Source organism: Xenopus laevis, chromosome 7L, assembly GCF_017654675.1.
Source record: "Xenopus laevis strain J_2021 chromosome 7L, Xenopus_laevis_v10.1, whole genome shotgun sequence".
Classification (NCBI taxonomy): Eukaryota; Metazoa; Chordata; class Amphibia; order Anura; family Pipidae; genus Xenopus; species Xenopus laevis.
In genome coordinates, this window is record NC_054383.1 from 46,944,019 (window position 1) to 46,967,326 (window position 23,308).

Consider the following 23,308-nt stretch of genomic DNA (forward strand, 5'->3'; position numbering starts at 1 on the left):
CTGCAATGGAGTTTAGAAAAACTCAAATTGAAAAATGAATACAGTAGAACACCCATTTTATGTTTTTTTTAGGGGACCAGGACAAAATTATGTAATATCCAAGAAAATATAAAATAATGGAAATGTGTTAAAGCAACTTATTCTTCAATAATATATAGGCACAGGAGTCACTTTTACTTTGAAATATATTAATATATATTGTGTTATTGTGCTAATGCCTCTCTGACTGTCACATGCACCTAATGCAATACATGATTTGTGCATGACTATATGAGGGCCAGACAAATTGAATTTCACTATTTACAGATAGAAGAACCATGGTAAAATATGCATCTGATTAGTATTTTAAACATCTTAATTTCACTTATTATAAGATCAAAGAGGACAAACAGCACTTTTGGCATTTTACAACATTTTGATGCAAATTCCAGTAAACCTTATAAGGTCTATAGTAAAATCAGGGAAAAGCCCACACTAAATTAGTGGGGCCGCAAAAAAAAAACTAAGTAAAATGAGGGGAAACTTAAAATCAGGGTACTAAAATTGAGGTTTCACTGTATTGTACTTATTACTCTGTGTATCTGGTCATAAAGCTACTGTCTATAACAAAACAATTTTGTGTATAGCTGGGGTCTTTCTGAGTTGGTGTAAGTTAGTCATCTTGATGGTTATATGTTACCTCTCCCTGCTGCACGCTCTCCTCAACCACCTTAACTTCCAGTGTTCCCAATTGATTAATGAAAGGGCTTTATAAGCCTGCTTCTTGAAAAACATGGGTGCTCGATCATTGAAGCTCCAAAGCCTGGTATAGCCTGCTATCTTGTTGTTCCTGCTTGACCCCTGCCTGATCCTTGCCTGCTTACCTCTGACCTCCTGGTGCTGACCCCAGGTTGTTTTCTGGACTACCCTCTGTGTTCAGCACTCCATGCTCACTGTCAGTCTGACCTTCTGCCTGTTTATTGGACTCTCCTTGTTGGCCATCTGCCTCTGACCACTGGCCTGGTATAAGGACTTGCGTATTATAGTTCACGCTGCAATATGTCATTAACCCTTTAAGTGCCAGCAGAATTTCACATTTTATTTGCACTCAGGCCCGGATTTGCGGTGAGGCCGCATAGGCCCGGGCCTAGGGCGGCATCAATTAAGGGGCAGCATGCCACCCAGCCGGAGCACTAGCGTTGAACGGCTAGTGCTCTAGAATCAAGGTGACAGGAGCCGCATGCAAATGCGCCATCTTCAAGCTGACAGGATGCGTATGTACGTGCGCCATCTTCAAGCTTGACACGATGCGCGCAATCTTCTGAGAGGGAGGGGGAGACAGAGGATGTCAGCCTCCGGGCACCCTCAGGGCAAATCTGGCCCTGTTTGCACTCCATGCCAGCAGTTTTTTTAAACATTTTGTGCTTTCCCATTTTAGAGGCATTTTCTGGAGGGGATTTTCAGTTTACCTGATACATAATTTTTTTTTTGGGGGGGGTCCTGAGCTTTATAAATCTGCCTGGGTTTTTGTGTATTTCCACTTCTGGAAAAGGATTTAAAGCTCTAAATAAAAAAATTTTTAAAAATTATATTTTTCACAATATAATAAAGGGATTTTTACCAGAAAAATTATTTCATATTATGTACAAAAATTCAACTGATTTGGAAAGCCTCAAGTGTATTCAATGTGCCAATACCAAATATGTATAGTTTAATGAAGATTTCTGGAAACCATATATTTATGAAAAGTACAGATTATGTTGAATCCAAAATGGGTAATCATGTCTTTCAGTGCTTTCCCAAAATTGCCAGTGTTGATGAAATAGCTAGTATCTTATCTCTCACATAGCATTAGGTACCAAGAGAAAACATCCTAAATATAGATGCCAGAGGTCTACTGAACAGTTTGATGCCCAATATGAATATATTTATCAAACTATGTTGTGTACAGAGATCCCCAAATGCAAATAGTGCTTATTTTTACAGCTGACACTCTGGTTGCTGCTGCAAAATGGGTTAACACATCTTTCTACTGCAAACAACCAAACTGTAAAGCTATCCTAAACTACCAGTTTTTGTGAAATTTCATCACAAAGCTTGTATTTACCATTATATGCACCACATTTTGTAACATATCAGCTTAAAACATCCTAAATATGAATGCCAGGAGTCTACTAAACATTTTGATGCCCAATAAGGTTCAAAGATTTACCAAACTATGTGGCGTATAGAGACTCTCAAATGGATATAAAGCAATATATAGACAAAATTTCCATGTACAAAATGAAGTAACAAAGAACAGTGCAAAATGCAATAAAATCACTAAAATTCAATTAAACCACAAAAATCAAGATTTTTACAATCCACAATCATAATCACAGCTTGAATATGTTAGATTGGCCAAACAGATTATACTGACAACAACACCTACACAGAGCTGAAAATGCAATAAAATTACTAAACAAAAAATGCTCCAGAATTGCAATATAATCACCAAAATATCATACAAAAGTTATTGCGCAGTGCGATTAGCAAATACGCTATTCTCAATGGCAATAAAACATTTTTTTTCAGGCAAAAAAACAGATGATGTGATAAGAAAAAAAAGCCACAAAATAGTGTAAATGCGTATGCATGTGTACACTTGGCAAATTGCATGTTATGTGTGTGCAAGTGCTGTGAGTGTGTGAAACCCCTCTGATGCCCCAAAAATGTAAATGAGTAAATAAATGTGTGTTAGTGTAAATCTAGGGGGCTTATTTACTAAAATCCAAATTTATCTAATTTTTCAGGCTAATTCCAGCTCAGAGCACAGAAACTTCAAAATAATCCATTGAGTTATACACAACCCTGGCAGGTCTGAGATGGTGGATTTTCAGATTCGGGCTTTATGCTATTCTGATGGCATGTGTTCAGAAAATCCAGAGGCTTTCTTTTTCCTTTAAATCAGACTGAAGACATATTGAAGTTACCACCAGTTCCCTATTATTAGAAAAATAACTTACCTTCCTGATACCTTCTGATGGGCTTGATACACAGTTGTCACTTCCATTGTTCTTGCCAATTGTTCTCCATAATTCAGCAAAGGTTCTGTCTTGTACCAAAGTGTTTGCGCCTTTTGATTTAAAATATTCATACACTGATGAATCCTTAACAGTACCATAAGGGAGATCCACCTGTTTTGCCAAGTCTTGAAAAGTCCTACAAGAAAAATTTATCACAATTATTTAGACATTACATCTAATACATTCATTAAATATAATAATGATTAGCAGAAAAAAAATACAAAATAATAAAATGAATGGGAGAGATAAAACATTAGAGCAAATTGGTATGTACCAGATACACTTATTTAATTTAGTCCAGAATTACACATTTGACATTTATGATGATGATGATGATTTCTTACGAATCCACATATGCCATACAACTGATTATTGGTTGTGATATTCAAAACATTGAAATTGCTGCTAATAAGTTTGCAGTTTAATGTTGTACTTTTATAAAGCCTTTGTTCTGACCTATATTTATTACATGTAGGGGCAGATTTATCAAGGATCGAAGTGAATTCGAGGGAATTTTCGAAGTTAAAAAATTCAAAATTGAAAGTAATTTTTTGGATACTTCGACCACCGAATAGGATACTACGACTTTGAATTTACTTCGACTTCGATTCTAAGTAAAAATCGTTTGAATATTCGACCATTCGATAATCGAAGTACTGTCTTTTTATAAAAACTTTGACTTCAATACTTTGCCAAATTAAACCTGCTATGCTATGTTAGCCTATGGGGACCTTCTTGAACAGTTTTCTAAGTTTTCACTCATCAAAGTAAAATTGTTTGATCGAACGCTAAAATCGTTCGAAAGATTTTACTTTGATCGTTCGATGGCCAATTTCGGTGAAAAATACTTCTACTTCAATATTCAAAGTCGAAGTATTTCAATTTGAGCGGTCGAATTTCGAAGTATTTATCACTTCGAAATTCGACTTTTGATAAATCTGCCCTGTAGAGTCAGTTATAACAACTTTCAAAGTCTGAACCTGATAACAGGGCAAGTACATTTTTGAGTTTACATTGCGGGACTTATTTGATTGGATCAGGGAATCAATTATTACAATGTGTTTCATATAGAAATGATCGGATTTTGGGGCTAAACCTAGAGCAGACTACGATAACTTCCAATTAGGATAGGGACTTATACACAACCTTGGCTGGTCTGAGATGGTGGATTTTTGGATGCAGGCTTTTTGCAGCGTTGGGCTTTGATAAATCTCTAAAACTTTGAGTTCTTAAAAATAAAAAACAAAATTCTAAATTTGCCCCAAAAAGCCCAACCAGATAAATTCAGAGTTTAATAAATAACCCCCTGCAAGGTAAATATGTATATTTAGGGGCATATTTATCACGGGTCGAATTTAGAATTTCAAAAACATCAAAATTTTAATTCAAAAAGACCAACTGAAATTAAGTTGAAGGGTTTTTTAGCCGAATAGGTCTGTTTTTGATCGATTAGGTCCATATTCGGGCGAATTCGAATCATACAAATCGAAGTAATAGCGCATTCGATCAAATTCGAATCAAAGTTTTTCCCAAAAAAAAACCCTTTGATTTTTCAAAGTCCCCCAATTGACTCCAAATCCCTGTTCCAGGAGGTCCCCCATAGGCTAGAACAGCAATTTGGCAGGTTTTAGATGGCAAATGATCAAAGTTTAATTTTTAAAGAGACTGTACATGATAAATTTCAATATTTGAATTTTCAATTTTTTTTCAAATTCGAATAGACTATTCCCTAGTTGAAGTACACAAAAATATCTTCAAATTCGAATTTTTTGAATTCGAAAATTCACCTCGACCATTGATAAATCTTGCCCTTAATGCTGTAAATTAATATTGTGAGTTTTGGCAACAGAATGTTATCTATACTATAGTACTACATGTATTATCAATAGAAATACTAAATTGTTATGAAATGGAGAATCTTTGAGCATCCATTACACTTCTAAGATTCATGTTTTCTAATACAATATGCAATGATACAAAAAATGCAGAAATATTTTAAGGTTAAAGATAACAGCAGATACATAATTAAAAAATGCATTTTGCCTTACAAGTACAGTGCTCCCTAGATCTACCACCTGCTGAAAGCATAATGAAAAGCTTAGTATTAGAAATAATGTACCATAACATTAATTGGCATTTATTGTGCATTGTTTTACATGTAAGTAAATGAGAGCAAGGGGCACATTAGACAATTTCATGAGAAAAGCTTGAAAAATTATTGTAAGTAGCTTTTCTGAATAGATTTATGTACTTTATTATGAATAACTAGTGCTGTAGAGTATACAGTATTTCCCTGCATTTGAACAGCTCTTTCAGGGTAACTAATGCATAGTTAAAAACAAAAACCAATGGCTTTTTTTAAACATTAGGCTTTATTATAAATACCTGGAAGCTCTAATTTTGAAATAAAAATAAAGCTACATGATAGGAAAGTATAATAATTGTGTATATTATAGTTGTGGATCCATCAGGTATATAAACCACAAGACAAATTAAACGAAAAATAGGCAATCATTTGCATTCTAAAGCATGTTGTACCTATTTTACTTTAATATAAAAACAAGGTTTGACATAAACTTGTGCATACCATATTGTTAAAGATGTAAAAATAGTTCAGATTGATTTTAAGTACACTATAATTGTGATGGTGAGTAATCTATGTGATTACCATTTAAAACAGATGTTTAAAGTTGCCAAAGTTTTAGAGTAAATGCTACTCTATTCCAAATGTTCTTGCTCAACTTTCTTGTCCATAGTAAGAGATTAGACATGTAAAATATATATACTCAACAGAGAATGTGTGGAATAATGTTAACTTCTGGTGACAACTCTGTGAGTGTGATATCATTATTTGCTTAAAAATTTTCTAGTAACATGTTTGCTGCTAAAAAATAATGCATTTGAATTTGTGCATCACAAAAAAAAAGCAAACAGGCACATTACTTTGAGAAAATTTAGATTCTTATAGCTATCAACCTGCCAGGTTGGCTGGCCCACAGCTTGTAATTTTGGGTGAAGATGCAGGACAGCTCTGAGCTGGCATGTATGGAGCAAGTTGAATCTCATAGCACCCAATGGGGCAGCTGCTCTTGTACAGGTGGGGGAGAAGTACTAGGAAGGAAAGGCAGGTTTTAGTTTTAAGGGATTTAGTAGGAAGGTGGATTGAATAATATGTTGCAAAGACCCTACATGCCGAAATGTCTGTTGCTTGCTTGGTGCTAGGGTTGATTATGAACACACAGTAAATATCGTCAAGTGCAATTTAGCTTTTTAGCAAGTGAGGAAATACAGGGTTATTGAAATAAGCTCTCAGTACAAAGTATATTCATAGACTGATCCGACTACCATCTTGGAGTTAGGGAAGTTTTATTTACCAAAACTGAAGAGGCTTCATGTGGGTTTTTTTGCACTCCTCTAGATCAACTAGCAGTTAGGCAGTTTTTATAAATTATTATTATGTTACTATGTATTGCAAATGTGTGCATGGGAGCATTTTGTTTCTTACTACCCTAAATGCTTTCCCGCTGTAAGTGAAAATGTAATAATGAAGCTAACGGATCAATGGAAAATTTAGCAAAATTTTGCAAAATGTTTTTTTTTGTCTATTTTGCATATATTCAGTGGAGAAACATTGTCAGGCCAGGAAATATGTCTTGGCCCCCTCCCTGCTGCCCTCATCTGCTTCCTACACACACATCCTCAGTCACATGACTGTCATCCCCCAAACAAGTGTTTCTATTTCAGATATGGTTATATCTTATTGCATTACTATAAACTTTGAATTTTTGGGGGTAGAAGCTATCTCTCCTAAGTTAACATGGGTGGTCAATCAGTTTGCAGTATATACATGTCTTTATAAAGTTATTTATACCATGGATAGTTTTTTCCAGAGAGTTGATGTTTTCAGGAATAGCCAAGCTTCAATTTTATGACAGAGTGTTCTGAAGTCAGGGTGGAAAGATAGCAGAGCCTTTCCTCCAGTTTCTATAGAATGAAATGTACTTCTCCAATTCAAACATAAATAGATTATGCCAATCCTGGAAAACATTGGTCTGGCAGGGTTTTCCTTCTCCCTTGTGAAGTACAGTATGTAAGGCCTCTTTCCAAAAAGAGAACAGCAACACTGAGTTCAACTAATCTCCCCGATCTGCCTTCCCCTGCCTTCCGCCGGCTAAAATGAAAATCGCCTGGGGGCAGGCACTTCGTTTTCCGAAGTCATCCGTAATTGCCTCACGAGGAGACTTTGGGCGACTTCGGAAAACAAAGAGCTCCGCGTGCCTGCCCCCAGGCGATTTACATTTTAGCTGGGGGAAGGCAGATCTGGGAAATTAGTCACCGCGAAGAAGAGGAGATTTGTCGCCTGGCGACTAATCTCCCCGTATCTGCCCGTGTGGCCAGACTTTTAGGGGCCCATTTACTAAGGGTCAAAGTGAATTTTCGAATTTAAAAAATTTTGAATTTCGAATTAATTTTTGGGTTCTTCGTCCATCGAATAGGCCAAAATTCGATTTGAATTGAAAAAACTTCGACTTTGGAAATCGAACTACTGTCTCTTTAAAAAACTTCAACTTCGACACTTCACCACCTTAAACCTGATGAATTCCTGTCTAGCCTATGGGGGACCATCTAAGCCTATGGGAAACCTGGCTAAGTTTTGAGTAGTTTTTAAGTATTTTTTTGTAAAATTGTTCGATTCAAAAGATTTAATCGATTGATCGAACAAACGATTTTTACTTCGACGAAGGTCGAATTTCAAAGTTCTTTAACTTCAAAATTCAACCCTTAGTAAACATGCCCCTTAATTATGTATACCACGTTCTGGGAGGTGCATGAGAGTCTCAGTTTAATGGAATAGGCCTTGCCCGTGTGTGGATGAAAAAACGTATCCCCCACAATCAGAGAGTTACACATGATACAATTAACACATCTGAACACACCCACCTTTGTATAGGCGATTGAGTACTCTTGCTATTCCAGAGTACTTATATTGCTATTTTGTTTGTGCTCCTTATTTAATGTTTCTACCTAAACTCTGTAAAGCAGAAATTTACAGTTGATCCTACATATGCTAACAAAATAAATATAGAGAACAGATGGCTTAACACATTGTTGTTATTATTGTTATTATTTCAGTGGTGCAGTGTAAACTTTATACTTTGTAATTTAATATTTTAAGTAAGGTTTTAATTATTTTAGTGCATCTTTATAATATTTAGTGCTGAAAAACCATGCTTATACTAGTATGAAAAAATAATTACTATGATATTTTACTGCACTGCATATCTTTAATCAACACTACAGAGGAAAGAATAATCATTTTGTCTTTAAAATGTATGGAAATGCTTTGGACAAGCTTTGCAACACATTATTATACATTGCTTAAGATTACTGGCAGTTTAGGTATCAATACAGGTTAACGTGTCAGCCATTGTAAGACAATCAATTTTTATTTTAATAATCAAGTCAAAAGCTGCAGATGGTGTTTAATAACAAGCTGTTCCCAGCAGCAGGTTTCAATCACTCTACCTAAATCAAACTTCTCATAAAGTTGCCATGGAAATCATATTGTCTGGACCGAACACATCTGGTGAGTGATACTTCCTTTCATCGACTGAGTAATAAAAATAACAAGTGCTTTAATTATTCATGCCGATATGTGTTTACTCTATGTTAGATAAAGCACTTTTCCTACACTTTGCTTCATTATAGTAGTGACACAGAGTACAGAAATTCTGAGAATAAATTACATTTTTCAATGAATAACACTTATTTAGAAAAGCTTCATACTCCGTTTTTTCACAAATTAAATAATATTTAAGCTTGCCAATATCGAGCTTAAATATTAGATAACAGAGAAAATGCTATGGAAACCTGAACACTGACATTTATTAGATATCCAGTATATAGAGATGTCGCGAACTGTTCGCCGGCGAACTTGTTCGCGCGAACATCGGGTGTTCGCGCTCGCCGGAAGTTCGCGAACGTCGCGCGACGTTCGCCATTTTGGGTTCGCCATTGTTGGCGCTTTTTTTTGCCCTCTCACCCCAGACCAGCAGGTACATGGCAGCCAATCAGGAAGCTCTCCCCTGGACCACTCCCCTTCCCTATAAAAACCGAAGCCCTGCAGCGTTTTTTCACTCTGCCTGTGTGTGCTGAAGAGATAGTGTAGGGAGAGAGCTGCTGCCTGTTAGTGATTTCAGGGACAGTTGAAAGTTTGCTGGCTAGTAATCGTTTTGATACTGCTCTGTTATTGGAGGGACAGAAGTCTGCAGGGGTTTGAGGGACATTTAAGCTTAGGTAGCTTTGCTGGCTAGTAATCTACCTTCTACTGCAGTGCTCTGTATGTAGCTGCAGTGGGCAGCTGTCCTGCTTCTGATCTCATCTGCTGACTGCTGCAATAACAGTAGTCCTTGTAAGGACTGCTTTTATTTATTTTTTTGTTGTTTTACTACTACTACTACTACTACTACTATAAGAGCCCAGTGCTATTAGTCTAGCAGTGTTGGGGAGTGGGACTGGTGTGCTAATCTGCTGCTCCTAGTAGTTCAGCAGCACCAACTTTAATTTTTTTTTTTAATATTCATTTTTTTTTTATTTTACTTTTTTTTATTTTACTACCGCTGTAGTAGTGTATAAGTTGACCTTTTAGGCATTATTTGCCCTGTAGGCATTTTTTGCCCAGTGTGTTATTCAACCAACTGCCATCTAGCTGTGTGACCTTGTTCACATTCTGTCTAAATATCCATAATATTACCGTCTCCAGAAAAAACACCAGAGTGACTTTTTTCAAGCAGCCATAATATATTTTACGTAATCCGTATCCATCGCTGTAGTAGTGTATAAGTTGACCTTTTAGGCATTATTTGCCCTGTAGGCATTTTTTGCCCAGTGTGTTATTCAACCAACTGCCATCTAGCTGTGTGACCTTGTTCACATTCTGTCTAAATATCCATAATATTACCGTCTCCAGAAAAAACACCGGAGTGACTTTTTTCAAGCAGCATTCATATATTTTACGTAATCCGTATCCACCGCTGTAGTAGTGTATACGTTGATCTTGTGGGCAGTATTTGCACAGTGTTTTCTTCAATAATTTTTCTGGCAACTGTGCTTCAGTGGCTGCGACCAAAAAAATGACTATTTTCAGCATTTATATGGCATATTTTTTCTGGCCTCTGTGCTTCAGTGGCTGCGGCCAAAAAAACTGGGCAAACAATGCCTACAAGGTCAACGACGTTGACCTTGTAGGCATTGTTTGCCCAGTTTTTTTGGCCGCAGCCACTGAAGCACAGAGGCCAGAAAAAATATGCCATATAAATGCTGAAAATAGTAATTTTTTGCCATACGTTGACTCAACGTATATGGCAAAAAATGACTATTTTCAGCATTTGTATGGCATATTTTTTCTGGCAACTGTGCTTCAGTGGCTGCGACCAAAAAAACTGGGCAAACAATGCCTACAAGGTCAACGTATGGCAAAAAATGACTATTTTCAGCATTTATATGGCATATTTTTTCTGGCAACTGTGCTTCAGTGGCTGCAACCAAAAAAACTGGGCAAACAATGTCTACAAGGTCAACGTATGGCGAAAAATTACTATTTTCAGCATTTATATGGCATATTTTTTCTGGCAACTGTGCTTCAGTGGCTGCGTCCAAAAAAACTGGGCAAACAATGCCTACAAGGTCAACGTATGGCAGTTGTTTAAAGAGAACAGTAGATTACTAGCCAGCAAAGCTACCTAAGCTAAAATGTCCCTCAAATCCCTGCAGACTTCTGTCCCTCCAATACAGAGCAGTATCAAGCAGATTACTAGCCAGCAAACTTACTATCATCTGTCCCTGAAATCACTAACAGCTCTCCCCCTACACTATCTCTTCCAAGCACACACAGGCAGATTTTTCAGATACATTTTTGCCCTTGATCCCCCTCTGGCATGCCACTGTCCAGGTCGTTGCACCCTTTAAACAACTTTAAAATCATTTTTCTGGCCAGAAATGTCTTTTTTAGATGTTAAAGTTCGCCTTCCCATTGAAGTCTATGGGGTTCGCGAACCGTTCGCGAACCGCTCGCGTTTTTGCGCAAGTTCGCGAATATGTTCGCGAACTTTTTTTCCGACGTTCGCTACATCCCTACCAGTATATACAAAGAGGATTGTTTGTGTGTGTAAGATAATGGGAGAGCTGTGTTCCAGGGAAGTCTGGTTGGTGAAGTTGGGAAGTGGGTTATCTGTAGGGGGACTATGCTTAAAAGTTGGCTTTAGTTCTCCATTAAGTATTAATTCTACTATGTATACGGTTGATCTGAATTAATTTATATCAGAGCATATATTACTTTAATTATGTGTGTTCATGCAAAACTAATTACGGAACATCGTAAACAAATTTTCTTACTGATAAAATAAATTTTACCAAATGAAAAATTGCCTATACTGTGATAACTCTGATATGTTGGGATGTGGTATCCCAGTTGCCTAATGGGGTACTATCATCTCTTAAAAGGGTGGTTCACCTTTAAGTTCACTTTTAGTATGTTATAAAATGGCTCATTCTAAGCAATTGACTGTAATTTTTTATTTCTTATAGTTTTTTTTATTTGCATTCTTCTGACTCTACATTAATTACATTAATTACTAAGGGGCAGATATATCAAGGGTCAAATTTCGAGTTCATGGGAGTATGTAAAAAAAAAAAAAAAAAATTCAAATTTGGGTGAATGGGATAGACCAGCAAACTTGAATTGAATAAAATTCGATTAGAGTTTTATTACAAAAAAAACGATTTTTAGGATGTCTATAAAAAACTCCAAATTAATTCCAGGACTTCCCAATAGACTAAAAAAGCAATTCAGCAGATGTAAGGGTCGCGAATAGTCAAATTCAAGTTCTTAAAGGGCCAGTACATGATTAATTTTGAAACTTGAATCGTATTTTAACTATTCCATAGTCAAATTACACTAAAATAAACTCAAAAATTCAGATTTCTAAATTCTAAATTCGAATTTTTACTACAGACACACTTTAAAAGTTCCAATAAAATTTTATTGACATGTGTGAATGTTAGTTACTAATAGATAATGTTCTTTCTGATACTGCCTGAAAATAACAGATCAGTTGGACATATTGGATGCCTAATAATCTTTTGTACAGTATGTATATATATATATATATATATATATATATATATATATATATATATATATATATCAGATTGTTAACTGGAGAAATATGTTTTGAATATATATATATATATATATATATATATATATATATATATATATATATATATTCAAAACATATTTCTCCAGTTAACAATCTGAAGCCTGCTTATACATACATCCAGGGTCTAAATATGGATATCTACACAATGCTGAATACTTGCCTTAGAGGATTTATGCCATAAAGAAATACTGTATGTTGGATATTCACATGGAGGATGCAGAAAATGAAATGCAAAAGTCACTACTCTACAGTATCTTTATAATGCAAGTTTTCCGGTCTGTCTCTGGAGAAATATCTTTTGGTCAAAAAAGATTTTTTGTGCTCTTAATACATTTTCAAAGATTCACTCGAGAAATTTCAACTTGCAAAACTATGTGAATGTTCAATATAAAGTTATTTCCCCATAATTTGTCATACCCGTGTTTTAGTACATAGCAGATACCATAGCAAATTATTATTCTTGGCAAATATATTCAGCAACATTCAACACTGTCCATTAGTAATATGCCCCAATGAGTAAAAGAGACACATTAACAATTTAATATCATACTATAATATATATATAATTTAAAGTATAATTTATCATTTCAATTTGTATCATTGTGCTTGATTTTATTGGCCAAAAATATATTGCAAACTGTTTTCCTTATTGTTCTTTTAAAGAAAATATTTACATTACAAAGTCGATAACTCTATTGCATGTTCTTGCAAAGGAAAAATAATGCATATATTGTGTTTTCATTTGATGCTATTTTGAATTTAATTTTTAATATTGAAGGCTGCTATTTTGCTAACATATAGTTATGTCGCCTAATGTTTTTATGTTTTATGGGTTTTGAGTCATGCCTAAATGAGCAGGGATATAAACGCTTAACTTATTTTGTGCTTCAGTAATTCAAATGAAATAGGATATGGCTAAATTCTGCTAAGTCTTCATTTTGAAAAAAAGGTTAGTCATATTAAATCTCCATGTGGATTTATAGATGCTAATTAGTACGTGAGGAGAAAGGCATACCTTACAACTTTTTTGGATTATAAGAGATATATAGAAAACTAAAGCAAATAAATATGAAAAAAAAGCTATTGAAATTTTCTTTATTGTTATTTTACGAAAAAAGAATGCAATAAAAAAAAAATTGTATAATTCCCCCCCCAAAGGAAAACCCTTATCCCCTTGGCAACCAGGGTTGTTCTGTTATGCTACCAATAATTGCTAAAAAGGTGCGCATCAAAAGTATTTCGCCGCGCGACCAAAAATTTACGACACCCATAGACATTTAATGTCTATACCCATAGACTTTAATGTCATTTCGCCGGCGGCAATTTTTTTGCGAAGCGAAACGGGTCAAATTCGCCCATGCCTATTCATTGGTTGCTATTTGTATTATTCTTGTTTTAAGAGATATCATAGGTATGTTTGATTACTGGATATATTTATCCTAGCTGCCATAAAAATATGTTGACACAACCTCTATACTTTATATTACTAAGAAATGTTAGCTCGAATGTTATGTTGGCAATAAATTCTATAATAAACTCACACACCAACTGCTTAATACCAAAAAGCTCAAAGAGTGCACACAGTAGTGATGAGCTAATCTGTGCAGTTTTGCTTTGCCGAAAATTAGCGCATAAGTCACAATTATTTTGACACGCGTAAATTTTTATACGTATGACTATTTGGTCCAAATGTATTTAAGTCAATGGGCTTCCAAATAATTTTGACGAGTGACAATTTTTATGCGTGCATCAGTTTTGACGCACATAATTTCTTTTTGACGTGGTGGATTTCTGAATTAATTCGCTTGCGGCGAAGAAATGCAAATAATTTGCCGCAAATTTGTGTCTGCCGAATTTATTCGCCCATCAATAGTGCACAACATTGTTTTATTAAAGTTGTTGTTCACCTTTAATTACCTTTTAGTATGATGTAGAGTGATATGCTAAACAATTTGCAAACTGTTTTTGTTTTGTATTATTTTTGGCTTTTAAATTTATTTATTCAGCAGCTCTAAATACATTTACTATGATCAAAATTACCTTAGCAACCATGCATTGATATGTACTGGAATATGAACAGGAGACACCCTGAATAGAAAGGTGAGTAATAAAAAGTAGCAATATATATAAATTTGCAGTCTGAAAGAGCTTTTTTTTCCAGACGGGCCAGTGACCCTTATTTGAAAGCCGAAAAAAGAAGAAGAAGAATGCAAATAATTAAAAAACTAGAAAAGAAATAAAAATATTGGATTAGCTTTTCTACAACATGCTAAAAGTTAACTTAAAGGTGAACCACTCATTGAAGCTTTGTTGACAATAAAGAGGTTTATATTTAAAGACAGTAAGACACATGTTAATAAAACAAATAATTTCGGAATTCTATTTTTTCATTTGGTTTACTAAATGCATCATAGTTAATTATATCTTAATCCAATAAGTATTTATTTTGGTGTTTACTACAATTGCATGACACAAATAACAAAGAAGTATTATGGTTGGTACAGTTACAGTTAGTAACCTGGTAAATCTTTAACTTAATCCTGAATTACACACCCTTCCCTAGAAATTGCATTTGCAGCATGATTTCTATTTAAAAATAATTTTGACGTTATTTTTTTAAAAATGTATACTTTAATTATAAATATCTCTAGAGTTGCAATACACTGTAGTCAGAGTTTTCAGATGTTCAATACAACTGATGTACAATACAACTATATTCTGAAATAACCTGGTTTTTAAAATGTATCATTATAAAAGATATCATTATTAAAGAATGTTAATGTAAATATTTTAGAATATTTTATAATGCACGTATGCCTGATAAATATTTTTATAAATGACAAAAGAAATCCATCCAATAGAGCATTTTTACAATTTGAAAAAGTTAATAAGAGTTGAGTCTTCTGTATAGTGGTAAATGTACATCTAATGTGTGAAGGACAAAAAAAAAAAAAAGAAGAAAAAGGTATTTGAAAAAAAGTGAAAAAATTACCTTATTGGATTATCCATTCTTGATACAGTCAAGAAGGCTGCCAGGTTTGCCGTATAGGAGGAACACACAATGAGGGTGAAAAGCCACCAACTCCCCATCACAATTCGCATTGCTACAGAATTAGCAGCAGACTCTCCACCTAGGGATATATTATAATTTTAGAGTATCAATACAGCCTCTAATCTCTTTTCTCCAATCCCTTTGAACATTCATAGTTGGATAGCATGGTGTGAACAAATACTCAAGTCTTAATAAGTCTGCCCTAACCTTATTTTGATGGTAAAGTGGGAAACTTTCTATAGTGTTCATAACACTGTTATTCATAGTGGCGAATGCAGAGTGCAAAAGTGCAAAAAAAGAACACAGCTGTCCATTTTTTTCATGCTGAATTCTGCAGTGTTCTAATTGTTGCAGGCCTCTTTGTTTCATGTCGGAGCAAAGAGCCCTGTGGTTCATGCCTAAAATATAGTGCTGACTGTGTACTGGGGCATGAGGCATGTACTGTATGTGCCCCCCTCTGAACTTCCCCCAACTTGTGCATCATTAATGGAGTGTTCAGAGGACCCTGTCCTTACTACCTATATTATCTTACCCGTCTGCAGGGTTTGACTGGATATTAGGGGCCCACCAGATTACAAACCTCTGGGGCCCCCATGCACATGTGCTGGTGCTTGGCAGATCAGGGGAGGGGGTCTGGGCTGTATTTATTTATTTCATTTCAAATAACTGCAGCCTTGCGTTATTTTTGTAATTATTGACCAAATATCCAGTTTTAATTATTTCTAATGGGATTCTGTTGTGCAAACTGTTCAAAAAATATTTAAAACATTCATCAAACATGTGGCAATGTCCTTCATTTAATTCTATATCTACAGTTGCCTCTCACATTAATTCCCTTCATCAAATAGATTGAACTAAAGGTTTATAAATCATATCAGAGCAGGGATGATTCTATCCCATCACCTTTCAAGGTAGCTACTGCTATGCTTCTCACCGCACTCCCCAGTTCTTAACTTGTCTGCACTGGAGTCATTCCAGGGGGTTGGGAACATCACTAGTGCTAGACTAGTACTTGAGTGCAATTGCACAGGAGCGGATTTTTGCTGAAACCGGTAATTTGTGGCCTGCTACCGCTTGAGACAATTTTCTCAACTTGCCTCATAGCAGCAGTGTCCCTGTATCACAGTGTTGACATGCAACCTCAATCTATTATAGCATGGTCAGAAACCATTTGTCAGTATACACTTAATAAACATTAGTGATAATAAAGTACCTTGATGGACAAAAGCACCATATACAATCCATATTGCACTTTGCAGAGTAGAAGATGTTGATTGACTTGTTTGAGAAGAGCTCTGTGCTCTTACTGCCTGAATACGATTCAAGACAAATATTAGGACCCCGACCACAGGAATAACAGCAGCAATGCAGGCCCATACAGCAAAGTCAAAAGGAGCAAAGAGGGAGAAGATGTTTATTCTTTCTTCAGGCTTTTTTATCATAATTCCTACTGAATAATCCAAGTAACGCTTGGTGAAGTCCACAACATTTTCCCGTTCTGGTGTTATAGTTATCGCAGATATTGCAATGTCTGCCCTCTATAGAAAAATTTAGAAATTGCTTAATGAATGATGAATTAATTTTCAATGTCTTAGCTACTATACAAAAATTGCATTTCCAACACTACAAATATATATTTTGCAGCTGCAGAGGAGAATAACTGAAGAGGATCTTATTCTGCCATGGCAGTATATATTCAGGACCAACAAATTCATTAGAATGTATGTCTTTTAAGAGCAGATATGGTCTAATCATAAAATTAACAAATCAGTTCATAATAATTCTTCTATTCTGTGTAAGCCAATCTGAATTGATGAAATTTGAAGGGCAACATGGAATAAATTCAAAGTACTGTATGACTGCCCAAATGATTCATTAACTGTTTTGAATGGCACAAAGCTCTGTGGTTCATTAGAATTTCAGCTCTTATCAAATATATTCCTTCATCTGTAATGGTAATACGGTAGGAATATTGTTATCAGTAGAGTCTCAGCATGTTAGTATATCAATTGACATTTACTTATGTACTTAAGGATTTCTTTAAATGAAAAATAAAAGATGGGCATAAGAGGAGCAGGTTTAAAATGTCACTTGGATTGCTCTTTGCTCTTAAATGATAATTTATCTAGAAGCCCATAGTTATACTTTAAAACTATTATTTTTTATTAATTTAAGGCATTATTATTTGGTTATTGCATTTAAACCTTCGATTATACAATATTTTGAATTGCTACCAATTAATCTAAACTTTATCATACATATCTCGTGACCTCATTTATATGTAATATTTATATACCAATTTTTTTTGTGGCAGGATGTGCCATTACTATAGCTTTTACAGAAATGAACAAGAACATTATCATATACTCCATTACATATACAGTGTGCATTTTCTTGACATAATTTACTTAGGCTTTCACATTGCAAACTAAGGGTCAGCACAAGCAATTCAACAGTGGCAATGTACAATACAGCAATTAAATAAAAATATGTACAAAACCTAAAACAATCATTGTTCCATTGGACTAATGTTTTAATCTAAGACAGACATGAATGCAGATTTATTCATGATAGTTATTTTATTCAAACTGATAACAATAAAATATATCACACATTCATTTATCTCAAACAATAGTCTAGATCCATCCCAAAACAGAATTAAATATGCCCGATATAAAAAATCCTGATGCCTAAAGATTCTGGTACTTGATAATATAAGAATGTATACATTAGTACCGCACAGAAATCAAATATGTGCATAAACTGTAAATATTTTAAAGAAATTCATGCAGTATGACAACTTCACAAATATTAATAGGTACTGTTTAGCAACTTTATTGTTCCCACCCTTTTTCCATTATAATTAATGGGCATTTTCTTTTTTGTTCCTTATACCAGTATAAAAAACTAAATGCAGTGGTCTCATTTATTAGATGCAAGTGCACACATAACACCCTGTAGTGATTATTTACACAGGACTTTTTCCCCAAAAATATCTTGTGCAAGGAGTAGAGTGCAGCAATGCCCTGACACAAGTCCAGAACAAGGTGCTGAGAGAATATACCCCCTTTTTACATGAGGTTATTCAGTTGGTTTTCTGCAGAAGTGGTGCAATTCTGCATATTGCACTTGATTAAACTTACTCTGTATATTGCACATGCATAAACAAGCCCTTTTGTCTGTTAAACACTCAATCAAGCTTTAGCAAAACTACATTATGGTATTTATCTTTTATGAACTACAGACCAACATATCAAAAATTAATTAATCCCACATTTTTGGATTGAACAAAGCGTAATAAATAGTAAATATTGCCCCTCAAGTGATTTCAAACAAAAATAGGTTTCTTTTTAAAATACAATATTGTCTATTTCTACCAAAGTACATAATACAAGCTCTATAATAAGGTGACAAGAATACTGATATAACTTTGCTATGCTCTTGTTCTATATTACTACTATGTAATATTTGATGGTGTACATTTTAATATTTTCAATTAATATAAAAAATAAAAAAACCTTTTGGTATTTCTTACCTTGTTGATCAGCTCTCCTATCATACCATTCCAAGAGCCATTAGAAAGCCGATGTCCATATTTGCCATCAGGTGCTTGATAAATTTCATATTTGAAACCCAGTCTATTAGAAAGTTCATCCAATATCTCAATGGAAAACCCCTTGTATCTTTTGGGTTGACCAAGAATATTTTCTGCAACCATAACAAAGGGTTCTTCCTAAAAAATGGAAAACAATTATGCTGATATTATCTAAATAATTATAATACAAACTATGTTGACCAGTATGATGGCAAAGGTTTTTCACCTGTCCAGTAACTTATACCAACCAGTTGTATGCTTTCTCTAGATCCAGAAAAGTTAACATTTGGGTTACTGCTGGATGCACATTTATCAGAATTCATGTTTATGTGGTTTTAATAGTTTTTTAATCAACAAAAAATTACTTAAAACCATGAATACCATGTTATTTATTAAAAGACCCTAATATAAAAAGCACAAAGGAAAAAAAATGTGGAACCAATTAAAATAAGAATGCAAAAACCTTGTTAATCTAAGAATTTTTGTGTAAATTACAAACAATCACTAGCATAAGAATTTTCATGTTATTACAAACTAAAAAAAAACACAAAGAAAAGAAAGATTTGTTAAAGGACAGTTAAGGTTAATTAGTATAATCCACAATTATTTGCTCTAAAAAATATGATTCAGAAAAAAAATATTATAATTACAAATTATAATCTGTGCAGATTCACAGGATACATATGAGGCCACCCCTTTAGACTTGAGAAACTGAACTTTTATGTGAAGCAGTGTAGATGGGTCTTCTCAGTGAGGGCATTGAGGTTGTGGAATATCCTGCCAGGTGATGGCAGATTCTATTAATGCCTTTAAGAGTAACTTGGATAATTTCTCAGACAGGTATAATATCCAAGTGAGCTGGACATCTACAGTTAGTTTACTATAGGTATGTGTATATATATTTTTATATACTGAATGTGAATGTATTGATAGGTTTGTACAGGTATGTGTGCATATGTGTCTTGGGTTTCTCTTCAACCAAATTATTATATAAATTTTGAGCATAAAGAGGAATATCCTTAGTTTGAAAAATGAAAACACAATTCTTTATTTAAGGCAAAGGTTTTGAAAACACAAAAGAAACTAAATTGAAAAATATATATATGTTGCATACCAAAACAGTCACCACTTTCAGAGTTAATCCTTGCAGGTCATTATTTAATGGTTTTTCTTGAAGGCTTCCATTAAATCCTTTTATGGAGTCCCAGGTTGCCAACTGAAACAATTATGGAAAAATTATTCTGGAATGCATTTTAGGAAACAACGAGTAAAACAAAGTAACTAGCGTAGTTTTGATAGATGTGTCAATGGAATCTATTTTATTACAGTAAAATTAACTACAGATTCACATCATTTGCACAAATTATGTATGTATGTAGATCTTATGATGCCCAGATGGCATGTGTAACTTGTTATGCAATGCACCCTGCGTTGAATCAATAAGCATTAGTTTACTGGAAGGCCTGTTTAATTGTTTTACTGTACAAAATTCAATAGAAAATGTATTCATTTGTTAAACATGGGCACATTGATGTCACATTTAAATATTTGTTAGAGATATGAATACAATTTTATATGGCAAACAAATGTTTGATGCTTTATACAAATGACTTTGATATAGTTGTACAGGCACAAGCTATAATATTAAAAAATCTTTTATCCAGAAAGCTCCAAAATACAGTACATGTATAAGATCTGTTATCTGGAAACCTGTTATCCAGAAAGCTCAGAATTAAGGGAAGATTGTCTCCCAGAGTCAATTTTACTTAAATAATTCAAAATTTTAAAACACATTTCCCTTTTCTCTGAAATAACAAAACAGTACCTTGTACATGATTTCAACTAAGACGTAATTAATCCTTATTGGTGGGAAAACAATCCTATTGGGTTCATTTAATGTTTAAACAATGCTTAACAGATTTAAGGTATGATGATCCAAATTAGAAACAAGAAAGACCCCTTATATGGAAACCCCAGGCCCCAAGCATTCTGGATAACAGGTCCCATAACTGTATTACCATTTACCTTAGAAGGAGTTACAAAGCACTTCTGAAGACAATAGCCATGCTTCTTTGCAAGTTAAAATTCTCGTATCATTGTGGTCATTGTGGGAAGTGCACCTGACACAATTGCACCTTTTGCATTAAAATGAATCTACTTGCACTTCATGAATCACATGCAATAGCACTGAAAGTACAGTTGTAGTAAATTCTTGCACTCGGTCTGAAAGTGACATGTGTGAATTTTGTGATTCATCTGTGCAGGCCCTTCTGGCAACCCTGCAGCTGCCACCTGGTTCAGAGTTGGCGGTACTTGCAGAGTTCCCAGAGTGTTGTTTGTTGATTTGAAATAGGAGACAGGAGGAAGGCACAACATCTTTAAATATTAAATAAACCCAATGGGATTGTTTTCCCATCAGTTAGGATTAATTATATCTTAGTACAGCCGACTGTGGGAAATATATGGGTCTGATACTGCAGAGTAGAATCTTATATAAATTATTTATTAATATTATGAATTAGCTTTTTCTGTACATAACATTGTATCCTGTACATGGGAGCATTAATCTAAATTGGAGTTGAAAAAATTATGAATTTTTCTAATAAATTTGATTTTATTCACAATTCAAATGGTATGTAATTTATAAAAAAAAATTAGAATATCTAAAATTTGATTGAATAGTCCTGACTGGAAAACTTGTATTGCATTGAGTTTGCCTACCAAAAAAAATACCATGTTATGGAAGTCATTTTCAGAGAGAAACTTGGCAAAAATTTGGTTCATCACTACTATCTTCAAATAGTTCAAGGAGCCTCTGCCATTGTTTTCTATATGAACTCTGCAGCTTTTTATGTGGAGAACTCTGCAGGTTTTTATGTGTGAGATAAATCTCACATTCAAATTTGAGTTAGCGGTTTTTGAATTTGAATGTGTGAGTTTTGACCAAAAAAAATTAAAATTTGAATATTAGAACCTTAGTAAATCTTCCCCGAAATATTTTCCTTTGTGGAGGAACCAATGGCAACAAAGGGGGAGCGCTGTTGAACCAATACACACATGCATTTGCAGGGCTATGATATCATGCAAGTATGGGCCCCAAAAGTGGTGCTATTAGGAAGGAATGATGGAATTATATTTGCTCAGTGTAAAACTTAATTTTGGTCTTTCTTACAAAAATTTAATTTTTATCCTTAAACGCTGAAACAATAAGAATGCTCAGTCTTTTCTGGGGCACTGGACTTACGTGCAGAAGAACTGGATGATGATGTACGTTTTGATAAAATATCTTTAAAGAATAAATGTAACTTTTTGTTCAGTTGTTGACTAAAATGAAGGAAATAACTATGTATTTATTTAGTTTTAGATCATGACTAGGCTAGACAAGAACAGATCTTTTATAAGAACACAGATCATTATAAGAAAAGTATTTCATATATGAGGTAATGTAGAACCTGGGTACAATACATCAGAAATCACAGAGGAGGACTGTGATCCTATAACTGTACTATAATGTATGATAAGTGCCTTCAACATATTCAAAATTCAGATTTGTGTATTGTAAAAAAAATTCTACTTCAAGTAAACTCACAATTTAAAAAAAAACATGAAAATATCTTATGTATTAAAAAATGTGAATACAAAATACTCAAATGAAGAAAATTGCTGAAAAAAACTTCAGTACCTCAAATTCATGTTTTATTTATCTTTCTACTAAGTTTATAAGCTCAAAAATGTTTTTGAACTCAAATTAAATGGTTTAAAATTTGGCAAGGACAGCTACCATTGACTTCTACATGACCTTGCAAGCTTTTAAATTCTGAAGCTCATATTCAATTTTTTTTTTGTTTTTTTTGCTTAGTAAATATAGAACATTCATGTTTTTTAAACCATTATTCACACTGATGATTTTTAAAGCAAAAAAAATCTGAATCATGAAAAAAAGATTAGGAACACTGATAATAAAAATAACAAAAAGGTGGTATAAAGGTGATACCTTTATTGACTAACTAAGATAATCATAGCAAGCTTTCCTCCAAACCTAAAAAAACTAATAAGAAGTGCCCTATAACCTTGGCCTTGAATTTATGGCTAATTATGTGGATTAAGAACTGCCTGCACCATCAGAAACACAAGCAATTGTTGGGACACTAGGCTAATTGCTCATATGGAATTCCTTTTATTTCACACTCCATTAATTTAGCCCTAATTTATATTCAGTCACTTTGATCCACATTATGAAATATAATGAATGGAGGACGCTGAGGTACAGAATTTTGCTGCAAATCTTCTTTTATTAGGAGTGTAACAAACTACATGTTTCAAGCACAAATGCCCTTTGTCAAGTCTACAACTCCTCCACACCAACAGACTTAAATCACATTAGCAATTACCCAGC

The 23,308-nt window shown here is 34.2% G+C and overlaps 1 protein-coding gene across 4 annotated transcripts in view; it reads right to left on the bottom strand.

Annotated features, from left to right (window-relative positions):
• grid1.L (glutamate receptor, ionotropic, delta 1 L homeolog) overlaps positions 1–23,308 on the bottom strand; it is a 571,429-nt gene that overhangs the window by 34,520 nt on the left and 513,601 nt on the right. For all 4 annotated transcript variants that reach the window (XM_041568909.1, XM_041568907.1, XM_041568908.1 and 1 more), the window contains 5 exons: positions 20,027–20,128; positions 18,853–19,050; positions 16,531–16,855; positions 15,258–15,396; positions 2,985–3,180 (listed from right to left, as the gene is read on the bottom strand). In XM_041568909.1, the coding sequence (XP_041424843.1) occupies positions 2,985–3,180; positions 15,258–15,396; positions 16,531–16,855; positions 18,853–19,050; positions 20,027–20,128 (960 nt within the window). The remainder of the gene's footprint in view (positions 1–2,984; positions 3,181–15,257; positions 15,397–16,530; positions 16,856–18,852; positions 19,051–20,026; positions 20,129–23,308) is intronic.